Source organism: Mastomys coucha, unplaced genomic scaffold, assembly GCF_008632895.1.
Source record: "Mastomys coucha isolate ucsf_1 unplaced genomic scaffold, UCSF_Mcou_1 pScaffold23, whole genome shotgun sequence".
Lineage (NCBI taxonomy): Eukaryota > Metazoa > Chordata > Mammalia > Rodentia > Muridae > Mastomys > Mastomys coucha.
This window is the reverse complement of record NW_022196906.1, coordinates 61,120,689-61,148,062: the sequence shown is the minus strand read 5'-3', so window position 1 is coordinate 61,148,062 and position 27,374 is coordinate 61,120,689. Positions and strand designations below refer to the sequence as shown.

Sequence of the window (27,374 nt, the reverse complement as noted above, 5' to 3'; positions counted from 1 at the left end):
GGAGGAGGAGGAGGAGGAGGAGGAGGAGGAAGAGGTGGCAGGAGGGACAGGAAAAGATGGGGGAGGACACAGGAGTGAAGGAACACATTTTGTATAATGAGGGACTATTTTTGGAACTGTTGGGACAATTAAAAAAATAAGAGAGCTTAAGGAAAAGGGAAGAGGCCAGGTGATGCTGACAAATGTTGAGTTAGGACTTTACTCCTTCAGACACAGGAGCCAGTGAAATTTGAGCCAAAAAGTGATAGAGAAGGGATGAATGGAAAGAAGTGGAAGAGAGTGACCCCATTAGTCTTGCCTAGTGATGAAGTCGGGGCAGGCCAACTAGAGCCTCCGAGTTCACCCAGCTCAGCCCAGATCACTCTGTTTGGGGAAGTGGTACAGGGGATTGAACACAGGGCCATGCACGTGCAGAATCTACCTGGTATCAGTCTTCATCCCCCATTCTTCCTTTAGTCAGTCATTTAACAGAGTTGTGGAGGGCCTGCTGTGTATGTAGGGAGGGTCATCATCGGTATTCCAAGAATTAGGAACCAGGCAACACACAAGGACTGGGCAAAGTCTGCTCTCAAGAAGGGGGAGGATGATAGACAAGCAAGGCCATCCAGATAAAGGGCCAGGAAAAGGAGGCTCCGTGTTTGAAGAATCCTCAGGTGGCTACCCTCCCTCAACTTAACAATACTTGCTAGGCTCCAGTGGTCTAACTTTAGTTTTCCTAAAAGGGGCTTTGGCTTTTAGAAACATTACTATGGTAAATAATTAAACCAGCATGCTGTGTATTTCCAGGGAGCCTTTCCTGAGCAGAGATAGTTAAACTTTTCCCCAGGACCTAATCAATCTTGGTAATTGGTACTTGAGGGCCACAGATCCAAGATGTTACAAATCTAATGTTTTAGAAGGGTTTCAGTAACCTCAAGATGTTTTCCTCATCATAGTTTCCATATAATTAGAACCCCCTTTCCCTCTTTCCCTCCCTTCCCAATGCACATAAAGAAAGATAGTACTGGTGGAATTGTGCATGGCTCCCTTGAACAATGTGCACACTTTAAAAACAGGCCCATCCCTTCTGGTGGGTTTTAAGCTGAAACTCTGCTTCTAAAACACCTTTTCGGGCAGCTGGGCAGCACATCCCGGCAGCTGCCAAGTATAGCAGAGTGGGGGTGGGGTACTGGAGGCTAGAGCATCACCTTCAGGGGTGCTGGTATGTAAGTAAGCCTTTGGTGTTCTTTGGTGCCAAAGGGATGCTGGCCAAGAAGAAGAAGCGAGCATTGTCTTAAAAGCAACTGCAGAAGCCAGGGGCTTGAAAAGGCAGATTTCCCAGTGTACCCTTGTGGTCTTCCCACATTTGACACATTTACTCACTGCGGTTTTATTTTAGTTTTCTGTGTTAACTTTCAAAGACATAGGAAAATTCAGTTTTAGGGTGACAAGTGAAAACCCCTCTGACCCAGTTTCTTTCGATTACCTGTTAGAACTTGTTCTCTGAGGGACAATTGTCATCAGGGGTGACTAAATTAGAGCTCCAGCTCCAATTGAAAAAAAAAAACTCAGAGAGAAAACACTAATAAAAACTGTAATATTGCTTCTTTAGCGGTTTACTCCTTACGAGGTACTTTTCATGTTCCTTTTAAAATTATCAACTCAGAACTGAATGCTAATTGAGTTATCATTTCTGAGATTCTGGATATGTGCTCTACATTGAGTGAGGTACTTTTCATGTTCCTTTTAAAATTATCAACTCAGAACTGAATGCTAATTGAGTTATCATTTCTGAGATTCTGGATATGTGCTCTACATTGAGTGAGGCCACCACTTCTTAAGCTCCTCTCCTCCTGGGTCCTGAGACCCACCCCTTACTCATTCATCCACTGAAGGGAAGCTCTCCAGGTCCTGCATATTTTGTTAGAAATAAAGCAGGAAACCAGGCAGACGTGTTTGCTTCCTATGGCCCTCCAGAGGAAGACAGACATTAAATAATTACATACATACAAGTAGAGTGTTTTTAAAAGGCCCTGTAGGGGCAGTCGGCATGGCTCGCACTCACAGGACACCCAGGGAGATAACCTGAGGCAGGAAAGGCCTCTGGTAGGAGCTAGGAAGTGATGTTTAAACTGAAGTCTAGGGGATTGGAAAAAGTTTCCCAGAGGTTGAAAGAGCATGCATTACATACTAGTAGGAAAGAAAGTGTGGGTCAGGCATGAGCTCCATACTGAATTAGGGGATGTGGGTTCACTGAATGAGAGATGCATCCAGAAGAACTCTGAGAAGGTTGCTTGAGCAAGACTTGTGAGACAAATCTCACAAGTGGATAAGATTGAATAGGGTTCAAGAAGCAGTCATCACCTACTGTTTTTTTTTTTTAAATAAGAAAAGCAAACTTTATCTGTTAATTACTATAGGGTAGGAATTCACCAGATAAGTATTGTTTTTTTTTTCCCAGTGGATAGGTGAGGAAAAAGACTCGAGAAGACTTTAATGGCTAAGGTTTGCCATTAAGTAGCTGGCAGTGCCAATCTGAATACACACTAGGCAGCTAACTTTCCACAATTTCTCACCGTCAAAACCGGCCCAAGCCTTGTTTTGACAGCAGTCATATACAACTTGGGGAAGTGGTAAGAGTTGCTTGGACTGAGGAATCTGAAATACCACCGTGGGCAGAGATGTCCTAGGTGGGTGGACACTATCAGGCAGAAGGCTACAGGGTGGAGTAGTGGGGTGTACGGAAGTGGCTTAAGGGGTGCTAGAGGCGTGCACTTCTGGGAGGTGTCCTGTGCTAACTAACCACTATCCGGCCCAGCTGGTTAATCATTTCCTGACCTTTCCTTTCCTGCCCCAAGGATTGCCACATCGTTCTTCCCTCTCCACTTGCTCGTCAGGGGATGAAGGAAAGAAGGCTCCTTCACCAGGTTAAACAAAACAAAACAAACAAACAAAGAAAGCCAGCCCAACTTTGGAGGCTAGATTTTTGGGAGCCCTAGATAACTTCAAGGCAGAGACTGTGAGGTTTCAGGCTCTCTACCTCTAGACTCTTGTCCTCTCTCCTTCACCTCTTTCTAGAGAGAGATTTGAAGTGGGGAGGTGGGGGCGGGGGTTTGGGAGTGTCCGATCTTCCCATAGCAAATTGTACTCTCGGTTTCATTGGCTGTAAAAAAACCGGACCATAGCAGCCACTGGAGAGGTTGTTTTGAGGATTAAACGAGGTGTGGTATGCAAAGTGCCTGGCTGGGAGCCAGGTGGGCTTCTAACAAATGTTACACTGCCTCGTTTTTATTACCTAGCACCCGCGACCTTGCACAGCAAACCGGATTGTTATTCCATTCAACTTCAAGAGGTATAGGTATGAAAATACCCACAATGGGCAGGAGATAACAGTGAGTCATAATGGCATGGCGTGGACCCGGGAACACAGGTGTTCCGGTGGACCCAACCGTGCAGTACCTAGGTGACACACTCAGAACTCAGAACAGTTCCGGACCGCGCCTCCTCCTGGGAGAACATGAAAGTCAGGACTGTTCTGGGCTCTTTGCAGCCGGCTGGGCCACCGAGGGCCACGCCCCAAAAGTCAGTTTCTTCCGGTGTAAAATGGGGCTTCAAAGCACGTCGGTGTGAGTGGTTTTCATTTTCCGCACTCTTTGCAGTGTGGCCACATTTTTCTACCTCGCTGTTGTGTAGTCAACTCACTGCAGTAGACGCAGCGGTCCCAAACGCTCCGCCCCGGATGAGTACCCACACTTGTCGGGGTCCCTTGAATCGGCTGCCGCGGCTAGGGGAGTGGTGATGGTGGCGGCGGCAATCAGAGTTCGGAAAGTCACTTCACGTCCCTATCGGACCTTCCTCTAGCAGCTAGCAGTAGGTGAGCGCCGAGGCCCCGCCCACTGGCTAGTGTGGGGGCGTGGCCGAGCCAGGGGCGTGGCCAGCAGGGTGGGCGGGGCAGCCCGAGAAGACGGAAGCCTGCTGTCCCCGGGCGGCGGCAGAACCAGGAGTCCGGATTTCCACGTTCTCTGGAGCGGGGCGCCGGGAGACGGCGGATGGCAAAACCCGGCGCCCGGAAGCCCTTGCTTTCTTTGACGCAAAGGCTCGGGACCCAGAAGCCGCCGTCTGCCCAGCACCGGGTCAGAAGCGACCCCAGACGGAGCCTCTGAAGTCCCTCCGCCCCAGAGCCTCAGCCGTCTCTGCCGCCGTCCTCGTGGTCATGGAGTGTCCGCACCTCAGCTCCAGCGTCTGCATCGCCCCGGACTCAGCCAAGTTCCCCAACGGCTCCCCGTCGTCCTGGTGCTGCAGCGGTGAGTGCGGCTCTGGGGCTGGCCGGCCGGCCGCGCACCCGAGGTCCGGGCTCTGGCCGGGGCCTTGCCGTCGAAGGGCCGCGGGTGCGGGGACAGCGCGCGGCCTCCAGGGAGGCTGAGGGGGAGCGGGCCCGGCGCGCGGGGCGAGGAGGGGACGCGGCGCGGCTAGCGCGGCGGGCGCGGCGGCGGCGGCGGCTCCTTTGTTTCGCGCGGCCCGACGGCCGGGCCGGCTGAGGAGAGGCCCGCGGGGGCCTGAGGCGAGCGCGCAGCGGCGGGATGACGCGGCGGCTCGCACCCCCCCAGGCTCCGCGAACCGAAGGGCCGGCCCCGCGTGCGGCCGCACGTGTGGCGGGGGTCGGGCTCGCGGTTCCCCGTGGGCCGGACGGGCAAAGCGCCCCTGTGCGGGCGCAGCTTTGTCTGGACTGCCGGCGCGCGAGCCCTTTTAGGCTGCGTCTCCTCCGGTTCCCACCGGCTTCTGCTCACCCGCAGCCCCGGAGCGGACAGCGCTGGGGACCGCTCCTCTCGGAGTCTTGCCTCCCTCCCCGCCTGTGAGGGTGAAGTTTGAAAACAGGCTGCGGGCTCCAAAACCTCCGGAGAAGGCAGCCAACAGCTGCTTTGGAAGGGCGGCTTGAGTTTTTTTGTTGTTGTTTTGTTTTTTTGTTTTTTCCTTTCGAAGATTGTTCCGAGACAGTCTTTCGGGTTGGCCGGGATTTCGTTGGGAATTTCCGAGTGCGTGTGGGATACTTCGTAGGTTTATGTTACGTTTTTTGAGTTGCTTTAAGCGTTAACTCCTTCTGCCTCCTTGGAAGCCCCGGTGCCCTCTCATTGTCTGCCCGGACTTAAGGTCGGACGGGCCACCCGGCTTTGATTACTTCCTGGTAGGGCCCTGGTGCCGACGCTGGTCTTTGTTTATGAGCTTTAAGATTATCACTGGCAGCTTGGGCTGTTAGTGTAAAATGTGAATCGCTTGCATCAGAAATCAAGTTCATTTGCAAAGCTGAAAAGACGTTGGTACGGTTCTGCCCAGTGGTTTCTTTTTCATCCCGGGTTGGATGGGAGCTAGGAAGGTAGTTTAGGGACTGCTTTAATACTTTTGACATACTACTTCTTCAAAGGTGATTGATTATATTCTTGAAGCAAAACATACGGGGTAACACAAAGAAAACTGCCCTCCAGGGTAAGGAATAGAAGTAACTGCAGCTTTCTGGAGCTCCAAGACTTGGTGTCTTGCTTACCTTTGTAAAGTCAGGTGTCTTTCTGATCTGCATGAAGCCTTTAAAAATTAATAAGTTAATTGGTTTCACAGGACAGAATTGCAGTTCCTTTGGTTTGTGAGACCAGGGTGACCTAGAATTTATAATTTTCCTGTCTCAGCCCTTGGAGTGCTGGGATTATAGGCATGTGCTACCCTACTGGGCCAGTATTGCAGTTCTTTGTGGGAGTTCAGAACTTGTGTGAATGGGCCTTACCTGTAAATACATCTTCAACGGTGAGTCTTGAGCTAGGAACATAACAACTACTAACAGGCCAGTCCATGTGGTCTGTTAGTTAATTAGCTATAGCTTGTGGGGCTATAGTTGAATTTTTTTCAAGAGAGATTTCTCTCTCTCCCTCCCTTCCCCCTCCCACTAGGAAAAGCTTACACTTCACAAGGAGCGGAGCACTTCTTGTTCATCTGTAGTCAACAAAAGCCCAATTTTTTTTTCTATGTAAAATCACATCAAACTTAGAAATGGCTTCATTGTGCACATGCATCTAAAAAAAGACAAGAATTATGCAAGTGGCAGATATCCTGTTGTGAGTCAGTCTTGCCTTCATCAGTTACGGAGTCCACTTTGACTGGGAAAAAGAGACACAGCAAATGAAGCCCCTCTTGAGGAATTCAACACATAAAAATGGAGCATAGCTGGGAGACTTGTGCTGAAAACAAGAACAAATTAGTAATGGAAGGGTGATTTCTTTACAACGTGCAACAAATGGTTGCCTCTGACCCTGTTTTGGAAGGATGGGTCTAATCACTTGCATTTGTAGGACCAATAAAGCTAGTTTCACAACTCTGTGGGTGTTTTTTTCTGTCTCAGGCTCATTTCATAATGGCCTCCCATTTTAACCTGTTGGCATCCCTTCATTGGTACAATCAAATGTTATTGTATTAAGCTTGATCTTGTTCTTGCCTGTCTGTAGTTTCAGTAATTAAATGATTGGTAAATCTGTGATCCCTTAACTAACTCACTCATCATCTTGGAGTATTATGTATTCTGGCTTTTATTTTTCTTCATCACTCCAGTATGTATGTATGTATGTATGTATTATTTTTGGTAGGAGATTAGAAGGGTAGCCAATGTGTTGAAATAATGCTCTGACTGGTATTGAGTCTCATACACTCTTACTGAGGAAGGAGAATATCCACGTTTTGGCACATAGACAATAAAAGTAATGCCCCTGCCTTATTTTCATTGGGAGTATGCAATTATACCCCAGTGAGACAGCTAGGCAGATTGCAAAAGACCAACAGCACAGACTGTAGGAGGCACCACCTCCTTGGACCAGCACTCCTGTTTCCTTGAGTGAGTTTCATTATGTCATCTGGAAAAAGAACAGTGCTTTGCATTTACTTCACAAGTCTCTGTTAGGATGAGCAAGATTGTGTGTGAAAGTTTGAGAAACTGCTGCTTTCTGCTGTCTAAGTAATTTAATGGTATCACAGACTAGTACAGTTTTATAAATTGGACTCTGAGAATTAAACGTCTAAGCCCATTAAATGGAGCCCAAACATGTTGGCTATATGATGAATTGTTTTACAAGGAGATACAGAACTCAGCAAGATTAGGGAGTAAGAGTAATGATATTTCAGGACTAACTAGAGCTTAGCTGTGGAGGCCATTGTGTGTTATGTAACTGTATGCTACAGACATCATACAACTTTTATTTGTAAGACCTTTATATTCTGAACATTTTTCAGAATCCTGGGTATTTGTGCGACTTATATCTATTAATAAATTAGAAGTTAAAACTAAATATTTACTGATTTAATTATGAGTATTGATAATAAATCTAATACTTATAAACAGAAATAATTTATGTGAAAATTTTTCAGAATTTAATGGGGAGAGTAGCTTTTTAAGTTTATATGTTTTTGTAGCATTTTTTTTTCCCCAGTGTGGCTTTGGCTGTTCTGGAACGTATAGACCAGGCTGGTCTTGAACTCACAGAGATTCACCTGCTTCAACTTCCTGAGTTCTGGGATTAAAGGTGTTTGCCACCACCACCACCACCAAGTCATGTTTTTGTAAAGACATCTAGATTGTCACATCTGCTTCTCATTGAAGTCTCTTCAGATATCAAACTTCATATATTATGTAGAAAACTTCATTTTGTGCTCTTGAGAGATCGAAAGGAAACATTCAAATAAAACAGAGCCAGTGGTAGTGGCAGATGCCTTTAGACCCTAAACTCAGGAGGCAGAGGCAGGTGAATCTCTGGAATTGGAGGCTGGTCTGGTCTACAGAGCAAGTTCCAGGATAGCCAGGGCTACACAGTGAAACCCTGTCCTGAAAAACGAAAACCAAAACAGAACAACAACAAAACCAAAACAAATTAATATAGTAATATCTTTTTCTTTCTATGTATCTTAGTATCATTCATGGAAATACCTTTGACCTTCTGGATCCACTGAAAGGGGGATCCCTGAAGACCTTTGCTTCCTGCCCCCCCCACCCCTCCAGTAAGGGTTTCTCTGTGTAGCCCTGGCTGTCCTGGAATTCACTCTGTAGACCAGGCTGGCCTCAAGCTCAGAAATCCACCTGCCTTTGCCTCCCAAGTGCTGGGATTAAAGGCATGTGCCACCACTGAAGTTTTAAGGTTAGAGATCCTACTTTGAGATCTCATAGGTAGAATGGTTAGGGACACCTGCTCCTCTCAAACTCACATTACAAAATTAGAGACATTCATGAAGCTGGCAATAGGTATTCGTTTGTAAATACTTGAAGTCTGAAACACATTAGCTGAGAAACAGATCAGGGGGTCTAGTGGTCCCTTGCTCTCAAAGAAGTAGGTCTATTCTAGTTGGAGAGTCAGGAAACTCCTGTTTAGAAGATAAATCCATGTAGTTAGTAGTTTAAGGTAAATGTTGAAAATAGGGATCTCCTAATAAGGTAAAAGCTGATTTATGCCTGCCTAATTGTGGCTTAGAGCATTCTAGTTTTAAATTACAAAAGTTTAAATGAAAACTGGGCCAGTCTCTCAAGCCTTGTGTTCTATGCACACACCAGATGTTATTTTCAGGGCTGGAGGCTTGGGCATTTTTGTAGGTGGAAAGTTTAACTAGTGACAAAAGACAGGGATAAAACATGAAGTGCTTAAAAAATATATTCTAAACAGTTCTGTTTTTAAACTAAGGAAAGCCAAGTACCTGGAGTTTAGGGGTTTAAAGTGCTGTTGATTTGGAACTATATTATAATTGGGAAGTTGTGAGAATTTTTCCCTGATTAATCCTTTAAAGAGTTAAGGGAGCCTTTAAATTTCCAGTACACTTACCCCTAAATCACTCTATTCAAGAAGAAGGAATGATTGGATTGATCTGCAGTTTGTGTTTGGAGGGGTTGTTGGAGATAAACCTGTCTATTTTATTTTTTTAAAGATTCTTTTAGTAGGAAGAGGTACTGACTGGTTCTTTTGTCCATGGTAATAAATTTATAATGTACTGATCAGTTTGTGATAAAAGTAGGAGGTCACCTTGATGGAGTGATGGGTTATTTTGTATCCTATTTCTCTCAGCCTACATTTAAAGAAGACTAGTTTTGTCACTTAGACTAAATTTTCTAAATAGGACCAGTTATTTAGTTTATTGTGGTTGAATACATTAATTTCTTTTAAGTAACATTCTGTGCTGTGTTTACTAAATATCCACTGCAGTGTTGTACTCAGTAAATGCTTGCTTAATTTTTTTCACATAGATTATGAAATGATCTTTGACTTTATTTTGAGAATAAATAAGTTTATTCCCCAGAATGTTTTCCCTAGCCTCCCCTTCACAGTATGTTAGCCAGAAAGCTGGATTGTAAGCAGGTGACCATTCGTGACCTTGTTAGTGCAGAATTTGTAGTCTTTAGGTAGTATAGACATATAGATGGGTTGATGGAAAATTAATTGTCATTGGATAGGGTCATTCAAATCAATGGGTAGGTGGTATTCATACTGATTTGAAGATTAGTATTTGAACTTGTATTATACTTGTCTACTTTCTGAAGAATTTGAACTATCTCTTAGTAATATTAATAAAGCCTAAGTTAATGGAGTTGTCTTTCTAGTCACACTGGCAGTGTTCTTCTCCACCCCAACCCCAGTACTTTAAGCAGCCTCAACCTGTCCTACAGCCTCTAAGTGATTCGTCGTGGGTTTGAAAGCCCTGGAACTGTCCATGTGCTGTGTTTGACAAGACTGAAGCTGAAGGGTTGAGCCAGGTCTGTTTCTTTTGTGATCAGATGTTATTTTCCAAGCAATATACCTAGTATATAAAGAACATCCTACATGGCCTAAGCAGAAGGAAAGGTAGGGCTGAGGGAGAAATTAGAACTCTTTGTTTTTCTGGAACTCACCCTCAAGATAATTATAATCATTCTTTACATTGATACCATTAACAGTAAGATTTTATAATATTCTACTTTTCCTCATAGAAATTTATTTAATTTTTACAATGTGTTTTGTGTGTGTGTGTGTGTGTGTGTGTGTGTGAAGCACTATTGATTAGAAGATAACTTATAGTAATTGATCCCTTTCCTATGATCTAACATATCAGGCTTGGTGACATGTGCCTTTGCCTGCTGAACCAATTGCAGGCCTCCTTATTGGAATTTATGCAGTTTTCTTCTGTACTGAAATACGAAAGATTTGCTTGTGCTCTTTCTTTCTTTCTTTCTTCCTTTTATTTATTTTAAATTTTTTTTTTTTTTTGAGACAGAGTTTCTCTGTGTAGCCCTGGCTGTCCTGGAACTCACTCTGTAGACCAGGCTGGCCTTGAACTCAGAAATCTGCCTGCCTCTGCCTCCCAAGTGCTGGGATCAAAGGCCTGCGCCACAACTGCCCGGTGCTTGTGCTCTTTCAAACTTGATGTAGAGATGCTAAAAACTTCATAGTATTTGTAGGCAGGAAGCAAAATAAAGTGTAGTTTAGTAACTAAGTTAAGTAAATTCCTGTCTTAAAATTTGAGCCCTCTTCTGTTAGAATAAATTACATGTGAATTTTTTCATTATTTTTTTTCTTTTTGAGCACTTCCTTCTTGTCTACACTCTCTCTTTTGGGGAAAACAGTCTTTGATTAAGCCGTAGTTTCAGACTACTTCTATAAACGTTTTGGGTTCAGCCCAGGCTTGAGAAGGGATTTAGTAGGAAGCTTTGCAGTAGAGAATGTGAGCTGTGCAGTTCCTCAGGGTTTGGTCTGTTCATATCCTTTTGGATAGGAGAGCAGACTCTCTAGGTGTTTTCATTGCGCTTTCCTGGACAGATGGCTGAGGAGGAAGTACTTTGATAGGTTCTCAGTGGGGCTGGTACTTGGAGGGAGTGCTCTCGATGATTGACAGTGGAGAATGCTGAGAATAGTATCAGCTACAGTAACAGCTTGTTCATCTTACCTGGATTTGCCTTGTGCCAAGACCTCTCAAGATGCTCTGAAATTTTTATATAACAGTCTGTTTTGGGAATGTAGGTAAGAATAGATATTATTGAGGCTCAGAAGGTATTCACCAAAAAAATGTTCATTGCAGTCTTGAAGTCAATGGCAATTGTTGAATGAACTTTGGCTTAGAAAGTTTGTAAACATAAACCATCTTTTATAACTACTATGAATCTGCAGATGTTAATATCTGTAGTAATTCCAGATGTTTTCTCATCTGTTAATTTTACTGAGTAGGAGGAAAACTGAGAACAATATAAAGTAACTTCAAAGCAGTTTGCTAACATTTAATCTTGACTGATTTAATTAACTACCTATCCTTGTAGTTTTTCCTAATTTATAGATTGTGAAACTGAGGCAGGGGTTAGGAGTTGCTTAAGATGTCCTCAGATTTTAAAAGATAGCCAAAGCTTAAACTCAACCACTCAGACTTTTAACTTGTCATTTAGAAACTTAATGCTTAGTAATTTAAGGGACTTAAAGGGCTTGGAAACATGCTTGAAATGAGTTCCTTGGAAGATTTTTGCTATGAGAATATGTTTTTAAATTCTACATCTTAAAAGTCACTCATTTTAGTGGGCACAAAGAGTTGTCTCTATAAATGGGAAGAAAATAGCCTTGAAAGTCAGCTTCATTATGCTCAGCCCTTTTATTTTATTTTATTTTTTGTAGACGGAAATTCACCATGCAGATATAATAACCTTTCAATATAGGTATAGAAAAAATGCATTAAGCTTCTGGTTGTTGAAAAACATGTCCTTCAGTTGAGTTTTCGTCCCTTGCTGGTTTCATTTTATTTCTAGTACTAGAGATTTTTGTGGTAGGGGTTTGTGTTCTGTAGAAGAGGGAAAGATTTCTGAAGCTATAGAATTTTACTTTTGCCTCTGGTAATTCAGAAGTAATCTGAAATCTGCTTTTAGGTAGCATGTTTATTATATTTAGTTATATTCTAAGATTTTCCAGGTGTATTTCCTATAAAAGTTAATTACAGTTTTTAGATTGCAGGTCTTAAAACTCTCTCTCTTGAGTGTGTGTGTGTGTGTGTGTGTGTGTGTGTGTGTGTGTGTGTGTGTGTTTAGAGATTCGTAAAACCCATGTGAGCTCAGGAAAGCAGTTTCAGATTTTGAAAACTACTGTTGAAATTAAACTTGGGCTAGGTGGTAGTAGCACATGCCTTAATCCAGCACTTGGGAAGCTGATTGCTTTGAGTTCCGGGCCAGCCTACTTTATATAAGGAGTTTCAGGACAGCCAGGGCTACATAAAGAAGTTCTGTATTAAAAAAAGAAAGGGAAAAAGAAAAAAGGAAAAGAAAAGAAAATTAAACTTGGACGTTACAAAATAAATTTGCACTTGCCCTGAGTTGTGTTAGCTGAATATGTTATAATAAATTGTAACTAACTTAATTTTACAATTCCCTTTGAGAATGCAATCGTGTGTTTATTTTTAAGATAAACCAATGCATATCTTTTAAAAGATAGTATTTCGAATTGGATTTTATCTGCTTTAGGATTGAGTTGCTATATCAGTGATGTGTTTTCCATTCTTGGATAGATGCTGTATCTTGTTTTTTCTTTATTCTAGCTGGATTGAAGATAACCTCCCCTGTAGAAATCTGTTTGCCTTTTTATCTTTGGCCTGCCCTCAAGACAAGCTTTAGGGACTGCTCTACTCTTTTTTTCATCCTTTAGAAGAGACTGCTATATTTTTGTAGATTTAATAGAACTAGTTGTAAGATAGTACACTGTCTAGCTTCTTTAAGTCTTTGTCCTTGCTGACTAACCTGAGGTTTCTAAACCTTTTTGACTTATTGACTTTTGAGATAGTGTCTCAGTCTGGCCTTGATCTGTTGCAGTCCTGCCTCAGCTTCCCAAGTAGCTAGAAGTACAGGTGTGAGCCATCACACCTGGCTGGGATGTTAATACTTTTATAAGTTTTTGAAGAGAAAAATAAAGTTTTTAGGAAATAAATTTCTATGATGATGAAATGTTTCTCTATGGCCATAGATATGCTACAAAAATCTTCTAGTATACTAGGTGTTTGTTTATAAAAGAACTATATAGGGAGCTGCAGAGATGGCTCAGGTGAGAACATTGGCTATTCTTCCAAAGGATCTTTTTTTTTTTTTTGGTTTTTCGAGACAGGGTTTCTCTGTGTAGCCCTGGCTGTCCTGGAACTCACTCTGTAGACCAGGCTGGCCTTGAACTCAGAAATCCACCTGCCTCTGCCTCCCAAGTGCTGGGATTAAAGGTGTGATCCACCACTGCCCGTCAAAATAGAGATTTTTAAAAAGTTATTTTATGTGGAGACCACAGAACAACATTATTATTGATAAAAGAATTTAAAATTTTACTGTCATGTTGTAAAATTTGGATTTAATTGAAATTTGATTTAATTCATGTTAAGTCTTCATGTGGGTTATTCTGGCTGCTAACAGTGAGCTACAGCTTTGTTGTTGGTGGGTTTTGTGTGTGTGTGTGTGTGTCTGTGTGTGTGTGTTTTGCTTTTTGAGACATGGTTTCTCTCTGTGGCCCTTGTTGTCCTAGAACCTGCTCTGTAGATTAGGCTGGCTTCAAACTCAGAAATCTGCCTGCCTCTCCTTCCCTAAGTGCAGGGATTAAAGGCATGCAATAATACTACCACTGGGCCTTACATCAGCAATTCTATGGGAATTGTAATATAACTCACAGATCAAGCCTCACCTGTTTTTTGTGTGCAGTAGCTACTCAAATTCAGCATTCATTATGAGAAATTAGTCCTACAGGCTTATATTCATTGTCTTGATTTATTGATTTTTAGTATTCTTGTTTGTTTTAGAGCTTCATTAAAATATTTTTTAGATCTAAAATATGTAATGGTATGTATTTTGGAAGATTGTCAGATTTGAAATTATATCTTTTAAATTTAAATTAAATTTAAAAAATAAAAAGTTCAGCCTTTGTTTTTTGATAAGTAATAATAGCTATTTAAAAAATTAAAGTAGTTAATACTTGTGGAGTTTGCAGGTACTTGTTTACTAGAATTTGGAGGACTGGAGAGATCGCTGTGAGGACCCACATGTTCTCAGCCCACACCACAAGACTCACACCAGCCAGAATCTCCAGCTCCAGGGGATCTGATGCCCCCTTCTGGAATCCCGAAGATACCCACATTCTCAAGAGCACAACCACATGCAAATAATTAAAATTCAAATCTTTACAAAAAAATGGAATGTTGTAAGTCTCATTTGGGATTATTTAAATAAATACATGCCAAATTTGTGGGGTTTTTCCTATTTTTTTTATTGACAGGCTCATTAGTTTTAAAAGAATAAAATTTCCCATCCTAGTTAGCAGTAAATGTTAACATGGGAATTTTTTCCACTGTGTGCTTTAGTACTAACCTTTATTACAAAATCAAAAGAAACTAGAAAGAAATGTAAAATGTGGGTGTTAAACTAGTTGTTCTCTGAAGAAAGTTTTACATTAAGAGATCTATAGATCTCAGGGCCTGGATCGAGCACTTGCTATGTTTCTAGAAGAACTGTGTTTCTTTCCCAAAACCTATGTGTGACTCACAGTCATCCTAACTCCACTTCCAAGGGATCCAATGCCTCTGGCCTTTGCAGATGCACATGTTGCAGAGACATATATGTAGGCAAAAACCATCTACATACAAAACTCAAATATTTTTAAAATGAGGCTTGTAAATATAATTATTTTGTAGGAGGGAGTGCTTCCTTAATATACACAAAGTTTTCTTAACAATTTGTATACTTGCTCTTGTTTTTTAAAAAATAATACATCGTGCTCATAATGACTTATTTCTTTTAAAATATTACTTTTTAACTGTATATTTGTTTGCTTAGATTGTTGGCAGAAGTATAGAATTTTTGCATCAGATCTTGCTATAAATACATGGAAATATGTATTCACACTAGATTTTCTTAAGTGATTCATGGCTTTTGTTTTCATTCTTTATATAATCAGCTTCTAGGGGAAGTTATTTTTGAAACAATATTAAACTCTTAGTAATTTTTATGTTGCTATTTGTGTCTGGTTTTCCAGACAGGAAAGTGTCCCATTCTGATTGTGATTTAATGATCTGCTGTGGCTTTAATGGTTATTGGTTTCCATTTAAATAGAGACACAGTCCAGGATTTAAGTTGAAGACTGACAAAATAGAAACAACCTGAGAGATTTTTGTTTCTCAAAGTAGGTCTGAACAAGTCTGAGTTTGTCATAGAAGGAATAATAACAGGAATGTTTAGCATGTTACAGTTTTGAGAATGTGGTTTCATACATTATTTTATTTTATATGATGTTGAAAAACTGATTTTAGATGTCCTCTTAAAAATAGAGTAAAATACTTGAGCCATTTGGGCATTGAGCCTTATAGATCAGTTTGCTTTGATGTGTGGGAGTCACCAGGACCAGATGTCCTCTCTTTTCCATCTCTGTAGGTATCAGGGTCTGTTAACATATAGATGATAAATTTTGGACAGTTTTGAAATTACATTTGCTGTAGTAGAGAAGGACAAATTAGTGTAAAAGTAATAGGAATTGAGTAGGTGGCCTGGTCCCAAATGATGAATTGCTATTTAAGTTTCATGTTTTAGGGATGGTTCAGCGAGTAAGAGCACTGACTGCTTTTCCAAAGGTCCAGAGTTCAAATGCCAGCAACCACATGGTGGCTCACAACCACTTGTAATGAGATCTGACGCCCTCTTCTCGTGTGTCTCAAGTCAGCTGCAGTGTACTTATGTATAATAATAAATAAATCTTTGGGCTGGAGTGAGTGGGGCCTAAAATTCAATTCCCAACAACCACATGAAGGCTCACAACCATCTGTACAGCTACAGTGTTTTCACATACATAAAATAAATAAATAAATAAATAAATAAAATTCATAATTTTTATGTTTTGTAATAGATTTTAGTGCCCTGCCTCCATCTTCTCCCTACAGAGGTTGGGATCTGACTTAGGCTCTTGTACACAGTAGATAAGCATTCTCTTTGAGTCCTGACAATTTTTTAAATTAAAATGTGATTTGGGCAGATTCATGAGTTGATATGACTGTTTTACCCCTTAAAAATTAATTCATGGGTCGGGAGAGGTGGCTCAGCGGCTAAGAGCACTGGCTGCTGTTCCAGAGGTCCTGATTTCAGTTCCCAGCACCAACATGGTGGCTCATGATCATCTGTAATGGGATCTGATGCCCTTTTCTGGCATGCAAGTGTACATGCAGCAGAGCACTCATACATAAAATAAAAAAAGTTCATGTTTTCAGAAAAGTAGTGCATATATACATAGTTGATGATTAGTAAAACCAAAGGTCTTTGAATAGAAAAGCAATTTCCTTTTTTACCCTCAGGCCTATAGCCATTTTCCAGATCTGCTTAGTGTGAATGCTCTCATAATTACCTGAGTACTTGTCAGAACACAGTTATATATTTATCAGTTTGAGGCTTTATTCCTTACCCACTTTCTATGCTAAATGACCATTATCTTCTTGCCTATCTTTACTTCCTAACTGTTGTTAGAAACCTGATGCTTTTCATTTACCTCTTTTATGTACATCCTTTAATTTTTTGCCTTGGTATTCTTGAAAATTCAAAATGTTGTACCTTGGCATGCATGCTTTTTTTAAAAAAATGTGATAATACATTTTTATTATTACTTTGTATGCATATGATGTGGGGGAGGTGCCTGTGTGTGGAGGTCAGAGGACACTGTGGACTCAGTTTTTTTCTTCCACTTTTATGTAGGTTTCAGGGGTAGAACTCAGTTTCCAGGCTTGGCAGCAAGTGCTTTCACCTTCTGAACCATCTTGGTGGCATTCACCAGGCTTTAAATCTCATATCTTTAAGTTATGTATACTTTTATACCTTATATACTTATATGCTAGGTATACATTTTCATATCATCCTTATCTAGACTTGCCAATTATTAGGATTTTATCTCATTTCCATTTCCTTTGCCACTTTTCCATAGGTATCCTATGTTTATATATTCTACCTACCCCTGAATAATTTGTATACATAATGTTGCATTGTCATAGTTTTTAAAAATAAGTACAAGGACCCTCTTTGCAGTAAGCATAGGATATTAGTCAAAATTAAGACATTTAATAGTATAATACACATTTCGTATCCAGATTTCTTCAGTTGTCCATATGTGTTCTTTGTATTGCTATTTCCACTTTCTATCTGCCTTCCCATTACCCTAGATAAAATCCAGGATCATGTGTTACTTGTAGTTATATCTCTTTCATATAGAATAGTTCTTTTACCTTTTTTGAAGAACTCCAGTTTACCTGTCCTATAAAATACTACTAATTTTGACACTCTATTCTAGATAGATATAGTAGAGATACTTGCTACTGTATCTAGCAAGTACTACTTGCTCATGCTAGGCAAGTAGTATACTGTTGGAATCACCAATCTTTTTTGAAGAGCGTGTGTGTGTGTGTGTGTGTGTGTGTGTGTGTATAAATATAATTAGATTTATTCAAAGTTATGAGTGCATGCGTAGGGCCTATATAAGATCAAGCCTGCCAAAATCCTGGCATGGATAGATGAGAAACTAGCAGGGGAGTTCTTGGCAACTAAAGGCTGCTAGAGGAGGGAACTCAATTTTCTTAAGGGATACATCCTTCAGGGGCTACCTGTGCTCCTGTAGATAGCCTTATGCCCATGGACATAGTGGTAGCACTAATATACACATGTGCACACACTCCATAAAACATGTATGGACATCAGAAGATTCAGCCTCTTTACCCACTGAACCACTTTGCTGCTCCTACCCCTGGTTAAAGAAAGAAAGAATAAAAGAAAGAAAGGAAGAAAAAAAAGAAAGAAAGAAAAGAAGTTCAGAAAGGAATGAACGAATAAATGAATGGTCAGGATTTTAGTCACCTCGGCTGCATTTGAATTCACTCTATAGCATATATATACGTATACATACACATACTCACACAATCAGTCGTTGGTATTATGTGTATGTACCATGTGTCTGGCTCATTAATTGTTCTTGACTTTACTTGTTATCACTAGGATGGTCTCAAGATGGTAGTTTTCTAGCTAATACTTCTTCCACATGTGTTAGTTTGTATTCTCTGAGGAAGAGTTTTTCTTTTTCCCATACTTATTATGCATTCACTTAGACATCATAGCACAGGCACAGATTTTCATTTATTTGGTGATACTGTTATCATTATTTATTTTGAAACTCAACTTGTCTTAGATTTGGCCATTGGAAGCCTTCCTAATCTGTAATTTTGAATGTTCTTTTGGGTCTTGGGAGTCTTCTTAATCTATAATTTTTTATTTTACTTTTATTTTTTATTTATTTACTTTTTTTGAGACAGGGTTTCTCTGTGTAGCCCTGGCTGTCCTGGAACTCACTCTGTAGACCAGGCTGGCCTCAAACTATGAAATCCACCTGCCTTGCCTCCCAAGTGCTGGGATTAAAGGCTTGCACTACCACTGCCCTGCTAGTCTGTAATTTTGATATGTTCTTTTGGGCTTTTTCTGTCTGCTACCACAAGATGTTCCATGCATGTTTTGTACCCAGCTTACCCCAGCCTTGGTATCAGCCATTTCTAAAAGAAGCCCTCATTTGTTTTGGTTGTGAGTAATGTTTATAAACTAAGATCTCTCTGCAGAAAGATCTAAGTAAGTATGAATAGGTATGTCTACCACCATTGGTGTATATGTTTGTATTTGTATGACCATGAGTTCCCATTGGCATCCCTGATTTCTTTCAACACCATAGGCTGACCCCTGTCCCTTCCATATTTGCTGCATATATTCAATACTGATAATCTGGTTGTCATCGCCTATAGCATGTATACTCACTTGCTTAATTCTTTTTCTTTCTTTCATTTTTTTTTTTTTTTTTTTTTTTTTTTTTTTTTTTTTTTTTTTTTTTTTTTTTTTTTTTTTTTTTTTTTTTTTTGGTTTTTCGAGACAGGGTTTCTCTGTAGCCCTGGCTGTCCTGGAACTCACTTTGTAGACCAGGCTGGCCTCGAACTCAGAAATCCGCCTACCTCTGCCTCCCAAGTGCTGGGATTCTGGGATTAAAGGCGTGTGCCACCACCGCCCAGCCTCACTTGCTTAATTCTATAATCAGAGAAAGTAGTTCTGGAATTGCTAGCCCATACCATTGCAAAAGGTATTCTGGTAATTAGAGTTTAGCAGTTATTCATGGTTGATTTTGTCTGTACATGAGCAATAAATAAAGCAGGATAGGATGTTCAAAGTTGGAATTAGTCATCCCTCCCCTTCCATACACTTAATTGAAATATAGCTTGGCTCATTTGTGTGTGTCTGATTTTTGTTTTAGATCTTCCACATGATCTTTGCTGCTTTTATTTCATATTTTGAGTACTTAGACCACTAACATTGTTTTAAAGAAAATTTTTCAAAAGTAAGAATCGTCAGCCAGGAAACTATATATACTTTCTGTATATTTTTTATCATTTAATATTGTATCTTGTATATCAGTCCATGTTTGTAGAAATATTTTTTGTTTTGTGTGTGTGTGCACGCTTGCGCATGTGTGTGTGTGTTTGTGCTTTTTTTTGTGTGTGTAGGCTAGAGGTCAGTGTTAGGTGTTTTCCTCTGATACTTCCCACTTTATATTTTAATTACATTATTATTTTTTCTGTAGGTCACAGGTAAGTTTTGGGAGTCGATTTTCTCCTTCCACTGTGGGTTCTAGGGATTGAACTTAGATCTTTAGGTTAAACCTGCTCAACAATTTTGGCAGCCCACCACCTAGTTTGTTTTTCAGGACTGGTTTCTTTTTGTAGCAGTGGCTGTTCTGGAACTAGCTCTGTAGACCATGTTGGCCTCAAACTCAGAAATCCTCCTGTCTCTGCCTCCCAAGTGTTGGGGATTAAAGGTGTGTGCCACCACTGCCCAGCTATTTAGAGTATTTTTGCAGTTAATAATAATGCTATAAATGAACAGCATTGTACACAAAGCTGTTAAATTATTATTACTATTATTGTTAGGTGCCTTGAGGGGGATGAATAAACATTTAACTCTGTGTGAGTAGTCATGGATAAAAGATTTTTTAATAGTATAAAGGTGTTTTCATATCCTGTTTTCATTTCCTGTGGTTTTACTAAAATAAAATAGCCAAGGCTATTGAAATGAAATGCTTTGTTGAAATTATTTTTCTGATTGGAAAGCCTTGAAGTCAGTTGGAAGTTGCCTTGGAAACATTCTTAGTTAAGAAATAACTACTCATATGGTTTGGGTCAAGGTTCATGTTGAGCAGTGGACTATTCCTAATACACATTCTTATCAGTGTTGTTTCACCCCACCAGACTGCTGAGTGCCAGCTGTTTGCTGAGACTTCTTTTAATTTACATTAGGTTCCTTTGTTTTGCCTGTTACCTGGTGCTTCTTCAAGATTACAGAGTGGCTGTAGTACAAGATAGTTCTGCATAGGCTAGAAATAAAGATTTCAATGTCTAGAAATGATGCTGATCCTCAAGGGCATGGTGTCTTAGATTTTGAGAAATGCCCTAGTCCTCTGAGGTGATTGATGATCTCAGGTCTCCTGACTCACATGCAGTGAAATAGGAGGGAAACCTGCTGCATTGCTAGTTACCCATGCAAAAGATTGGTGGCATAGCTTCTCACTGGGACTGACATGAGTGGGCTCCATGTGAATGCTAAGGTTGATGATCTCAGCTTGAGGTGAGAGCTCCCAAAGCAGAGCACCTCTGCCTCTGAGAAGTCTTCAGTTTCTGTGTATGCTTTGACATGGGGAAAGCTTGAAGGTGGGTCAGAGCAGTGTCAAGTACCTAATGCCTCTAAGGAAGTAACTCGTAAAGGAGACTCTGATGATAAGGTGGGTAAGGAAAAACTGGACTATCTGGGGTAGAAGTTAAAGCTGCTGGCCCAGAAAAGCTGGTAACCATATCTTAAATCTGTGTGACTTGAAATCATTCCTATTCACTTCTTTGCTAAAATTAGTTAGAAATTAAAAACATTTTGAAATGTCTTGACCTATAATCCCTAGTAGATGTTGAAATATAGTACAGATCATATTAAGAAGCTGGCTGTGGTACCTCATGCTTCCAGTTTCAGCCTGTAGGAAGGCTAATACCAGAGGTCTGAGTTAAGAGGCCTGCCGGAAGACCCTGTCTCAAATGAAAAAACAGACTTTATCATATTTTTTAGTCTAAACTTTGACATTTCCATTTGTTGGCATACTGATAATGTGTATTAACAGTGCATTAGGAAGAATAGTTGCCAGGCTGGAGACATGGCTCAGAAGACAAGGTGCCTGTCACACAATCATGAAGCTCTGAGTTCAGCACTCACATAAAAGTTGCGTGTGGTTGTGCTAATCTGAAGTTCCAGTATTGAGGAGCTGGGGTGGGCCTGAAGCAAAGTAAATCTATGTTGCTCACAAGCTAACCACCTTAACCAAATTGTTTAGCGTCAGGTTCAGTGAAGACCCTATATTAAAAAATGAGATGAAAGGGCTGGAGACATGGCTCAGTGGTTAGGAGTGCTTGCTGTTCTTCCAGAGAACTGGAATTTGGTTCCCAGCACTAATGTTAGGGAAGGACTAACATAAAGCTGTCTGTAAGTCCAGCTTTAGGCTATTGAATACCCTCTTCTGACCACTGTGGGGTCCCTCACACATGTGAGCTGTGTGTGCTTGCTGTACATATACATTTCTACACAATATATATATATATAGTGTATGCATACACTATATATAATATAGAATAGAGTTTATTCAGGGCATGGGGAGGGGAGTCAAGAGGGTAGTAGAGGCAGGGAAAGGCAGAAAGAGAGAGAGAGGAAGAAGAAGGAGGAGGAAGAGGAGCAAGGGGAAGAGGAAGAGGAGGAGGAGAAAAGTAGAGGTAGAGGCCAGCCGTGAGCACATGGAGTGAGATGGTGGGGGGGGGGGAAGCAAGGGAGCAAGAGCACAAGTTTTTAAAAAATAATAGAGACCTACATACCCAAGTGAAAGTGATATGTATACACCCCCTCTACATATACCTCATTATCAAAAATAGCATAGATTCAAAGGTATATTTGTATCTGTATTGATGAACCAAGATCTAGTGTCTGTTCCACATGCCTCTTGAGTTTGTTGTATTTCAGTGGCTCTGGTACTTGAGTTCCTTCAGCCCTTACGTGTTCATAGTATAAATGGTTACTTGTATGCATGTTGTGTACTCCATGCATGCCTGGTGCCAGAAGAGGGTGTTGGATCCCTGGAACTAGAGTTAGGGGTGGTTATGAACCACCATGTGGTTGCTGGGAACAAAACCCTGTTCTCTGTAAGAATAGCAGCAAGTGCTCTTACCAGCTGAGCCATCTCTTTAGCCTCAGTACTTTTTTATCCAATTAGCTTCTTAATAAGGTGTTTAAGCCTCTTTATATTATTTCTCAAAATGTGCTTCTAGATGTATTTTAGTTTCCTAAAGTATTATGCTAGACATATCTGATTTTAATTATAACACTAAGATAGTTTTAACAGTTGTGCCAATTTTGGAATAAACTTATTAGAGTCATATTTTATTTCATTTAATGTGGCTTTGAATATAATTTATTTAGTTCAGGCATAGGGAGTCTTTTGTTGGCTAATGCTGTCTATCTATGTCTTAGAAATTTCTCTGTGAAAATATGTTTTCAGCTGAAATTTAAATTTTTTTTTTTTATTTCAAGACAGGGTTTCTCTCTGTGTATGTAGCCCTGGCTGTCCTGGAAATCATTTGTAGACCAGACTAGCCTCAAACTCAGAGACCCATCTGCCTCTGCCTTCTGAGTGCTGGTACTAAAGGCGTGTGCCCGACCACAGCTGCAATTCTTTTAAAAAGTGTAAGCTAAAGGTAAATGAATCTTTTTTTATCCCGTATACATGTGAGCATGTTTACTGCAGTGTATATAATAGCCTCTGGCATTATAACTCCTGACAGTCATTTAATTCTTTTAAATATATTTTCAGGTTGAGGAAACTGAGGCTTTAAAAAAAAGTTCTTGCTGTATGATTCATGCTTCTTATGAAGTCCTTAACATACCATATGAAGTAGCTATGTCCTGTCTAGTAGTGAAGAAGCAGGCTCTAGAATCAACTGTTGTAGGTTAAAGCACAACAGAATTTAAAAAAGGTAGATTGTAGGCTCTAAAGTCCATTCTTGGATAGTTAGATATAAGACTCTAGCATGTTTGCTTGGAGTCTACAAAGTAATAATTAAATTCCTGTGCTATTCTATATACTTTTTATATAAGAAGGAAGGGTTCTTCTAGTAGGGTTGGGGGTCATTGATCAAGGCTTTGCCTTGTTCAAACAGTGCAAGCAAAAGTTCAGGTCACTGTGTCTCCTGGTAAAAATTTTAAGAGAAAAATCCCATACTTCCTCAGAAATCTTGGGGTTCTGATTAGAATGTGGGTTCCTAATACTGGGGAAGCTTGGTATCAGGTATTGCTGAGTGTGGTGGGAATCAAGTTACTATATCAGAACTCTTGGGATGAAGTCAGAATTAGAAACAGATGGTGTGGGTATATTCAACTCTTAAAATTATTTAGAGGTTTCGAAGAACCTTAGTACAATCTGAGGTTTCTCAGAATGGTTATTGTATAACATAATCCAGAGGCAAGACGATTGAAGCATAGGTTTTGTAGCTTTTCATGAGGAGAAAAGGTTGAGTCCTGTAATTTCCTAAGGTGCTTTTTAAGAATCTTCACACACAGTGGGGAGGGTTCTCTAGAGGACTAGTGCTTTGGAACTTTTGAAGATTTGACTTACTATTTGTTACTGAGGTGTTGTTTTGGTTTTGTTTAGTTTTTAGTGTAATACAGGGAGACATTAGAAGTGATGTTTATACTCATGAAAGAATTACTCAGACTTAGGGCTGGGAACATATGTGGATTTGAGCTTTTGAGTTTCTATAATACTGCTCAGTACAGAAAGATCCCCAATGTAAAGCAACTTAGTTCAAGATAGACTGCCATGTCTTAGCCTTCACTACCTTTTCTGCAGAAAGGTGGTTGAGCCTTTGGACAGCTTCAATTCCTGTTAGGGGGAATCCCTTAAAACTCCCTTACTCACTTAACTAAGAGTGCCAGTAATGCTGGTAAGCTGCTTGGCAGGTGGGAAAATATTTCATTCTGGGTAGCTATCTGTCACTGTACCTCAGAATTTCAAAATAACTATGTGCTTTGAATTTACAATTTTGTTGGTCAGAAAGAACTTGTCTAGGATTTCATCAGGTAGCATATCTGTAGCTAGAACATCTTAACTCACATGTCTCTATAAATGATTGCTTCCCTGTGCTCCTATGATGTCATTTCCTGTGATCTCTTCAGTTTAGGCTTACAGTATGTTTCAGAGTAGTCAGACTTCTCACACGGTGGCTGGCCTCCCCTTGAGCAAGCCTTCCAAAAAGTAGCGAGGGGGGAAATGTTGAGTTTCATAAGGCTTGAATTTACATGTAATCACTTCTGTTACAGAGTCAGGGAATGAGAAAGGAGAACTCTTAGTGGGAACAACCACAGAGCAATTAAGCAGAAAGGGAAAACTGTTATAACAAATGCTTAACTGACTTCACCAACAGATAATTTACTCGTCTAATGAATGATTCAAGAGAGGCTGATTGCCAGCCTGGAAGAAGAAAAGGACAGAAGTAAAAAGAAGAGTGGAAAAAGGTTTTCAAGGAGAAGAGTGAATTGTGCTTCATAACTCTCTTCCTTGCCTCTGCCCTAAACTCCTGGTTCTGTTCTCTTTCCTTGAGGCTTTGTCTGGCACATCTATGCACTTGGACTTTGGTATTCATATGTGGGCTTTTCTTTGATTTGATCTCTGCCTAGTCCTGTCTTCCCTGGCTCACCCTTTGGGCCCCAGCTGCCTCCTGTTGCTCTGTGTAAAAACTCCACTCTTGTCTTGTTCTCTGAAAACCAAATACCTATAGAGGATCACATGCCTTCCTCTTAATTTCAGGGAAAGTGGGTGTGTTAGTCAGGGTTTCTATTCCTGCACAGACATGACCAAGAAGCAAGTTGGGGAGGAAAGGGTTTATTCAGCTTATACTTCCACATTGCTATTCATCACCAAAGGAAGTCAGGACTGGAACTCAAGCAGGTCAGGAAGCAGGAGCTGATGCAGAGGCCATGGAGGGATGTTCCTTACTGGCTTGCTTCCCCTGGCTTGTTCAGCTTGCTCTCCTGCCCAACGAGACTACCAGCCCAGGGATGGCACCACCCATAATGGGCCCTCCCCGCTTGATCACTAATTGAGAAAATGCCTTATAGCTAGATCTCATGGAGGCATTTCCTCACCTGAAGCTTCTTTCTCTGTGATAACTCCAGCTTGTGTCAAGTTGACACACAAAACCAGTCAGTACAATGGGTTCATCTTATATTTCTACTAATATTTCTAGAACCTTTATGATGAATGGTGCCAGCCTATTCCTAAATTTCAAGAGGAAAATACTTTTACTGTTGGATCTTATGTGGAATGTGTATACATACTTTAATATTAAATTGAAATATTTTTATGCATCTACAGTTATAATATTTAGTTTTGATTTAGTTTAGCACTAATGTTTAAAAATTGTAAGTCTTCTAGTATTAATTTATAGCGCCAATATCTTTAAATTTAGAAATCAAATTTGTTATTATGAGAGAAGTAATATATTTTGAAACACTTCAAACAGAGTAGTTGAAAATGAGAGTACATTCATATGCCTCCATTCCCCACACTATTTTTGGAGGTGGGGTAGGTAGGGGATTGTTTTTGAGACAGGGCTTCTCTGCATAGTCTTGGCCATCCTGGAACTTACTCTGTAGACAAGATTGGCCTGGAACTCCCAGAGATCTGCCTGCCTCTGCTGCTTGCAGTACTGAGATTAAAGGTGTATACTCCTACACCCAGCTTTCCCATACTGTTCTTTTTACATAACTGTTTTTAAAGACTTTAAAACAATTTCTTTGCAAGTGCAGACACAGAAGCATATGGTAAGGTATCTTTTGAAAACAGAAGTGAAGCCAAGTGATGTGGTACATTGGCATATGTGATACATGCCTGTAGTCTCAGCTACTCAGGAGGTTGATGTAGGAGAATAAGCCAAGGGGTTCCAGACTAATCTAGATAGCACAGTGAGATCCTATCTACAAACACAAAACAAAAGGCCAGCAAACAAACAAAAAGGCCTTTCTAGTATGTTGGCTTAAGCCTGTAATTTGGGTACTTTGGAGGGTGAGTCAAGAGGATTGAGAATTTGGGGCCTGCATGGGCTAAGTAGCAAGATCCAGAAAAGTAGCATGTTTTAGACCTACTTCTTAGTGCTAGTCTGTGCCTTCAAAACCATGTGAACTTGAGTTCCAGATGTCTCTTAGCAAATTAACAAAATACGTAACTTCTCTGTGCCTACTTTGCTAATCTTTAAGACAAGCTGAGTATAATTCATACTTCCTGGTAGTGTAAGGGTTAAATGAAGTGATAATCATGAAAGTTGTAATAGTTCCTAGCATAACAGTGTGTGCTACAGAAATAGTAGCTAGATATAGATGAACTTTATTTAAAAAAAGAATATTGTTTGGGGTGCTAAAACTTTAGAATGTCACAGGTTTAAGGTTGTGTGTGTGTGCGTGTGTGTGTGTGTGCATGTGTGTGCATGTGTGTGCATGCATGTCTGGGCACATGTGCATTTGTGTGTTGGGGGTAGGCTCTGTTTTCCTCTGTTGCAGCAGTGTTTGCCTGTGGTAGTTTGGTGATTCTAAGTACTTCTCACCTCCACTCTTTCTCCTGCTGTAGCGAGGTGCTGTTACTGACAGTGTAGTAGAATGCTTGCTTCCCAGGTAGATGATGGGAGGCAGGAACATCATGTGAAAACCATTAGGCTTAGAAAATTATACTATATTAGCATCTATTCTTTGGCCAAACCTCTTGTTTCCCTTAGGTTAACAATAATCTCTCTTCTAAAGAAAGATTTATTTATGTTTATTTAATGTGTTTTGCCTAAATGCTGGACACTGTGTGTGCCTAATGTTCTTGGAAACCAGAATAGAGTGTTGGATCTCCTAGAACTGGAGTTACATGTGGTTATGAGTTGCCATGTGGGTGTTGGGAACATAATTCATATCCTCTGCAAGAGCAGCATATGCTCTTACCTGCTGACCTATCTCTCCAGTCCTTATTTAAACTTTTTAAGAAAATTAGGTAGAAAGAACTGGAAATTTTTTATACGAGGGAGGATGATGCACGTGCTTTTGCCCCTAGTTATAGCCCACTTGTAGAATTTTATGATTTTAAAGGGTATGTTAGTCATTACCTACTCTCCATTTTACAGTGAAGATAGAAAAGAGTCATGATGGTCTCACTCTTGCCTCTGGTAATGATGGAGAGCCAGTGCTAGAATCTGGGCATCTAGTTCTCACCTTCTTCTTTTTTTCTTCTTTCTTTCTTTCT

The 27,374-nt window shown here is 40.5% G+C and overlaps 1 protein-coding gene across 3 annotated transcripts in view; it reads left to right on the top strand.

Annotated features, from left to right (window-relative positions):
- Positions 1–3,105: 3,105 nt before the first annotated feature.
- Usp3 (ubiquitin specific peptidase 3) overlaps positions 3,106–27,374 on the top strand; it is an 87,166-nt gene continuing 62,897 nt past the window's right edge. The window contains exons 1-2 of one of the 3 annotated variants that reach the window (XM_031346077.1): positions 4,175–4,283; positions 13,956–14,165. In XM_031346077.1, coding sequence (XP_031201937.1) covers positions 14,156–14,165 — 10 coding nt within the window. In that variant the 5' untranslated portion in view covers positions 4,175–4,283; positions 13,956–14,155. Of the gene's footprint in view, positions 4,284–9,728; positions 9,746–13,955; positions 14,166–27,374 lie in introns of those variants that run through there. The other 2 variants (XM_031346078.1, XM_031346076.1) reach the window with 2 other exon arrangements.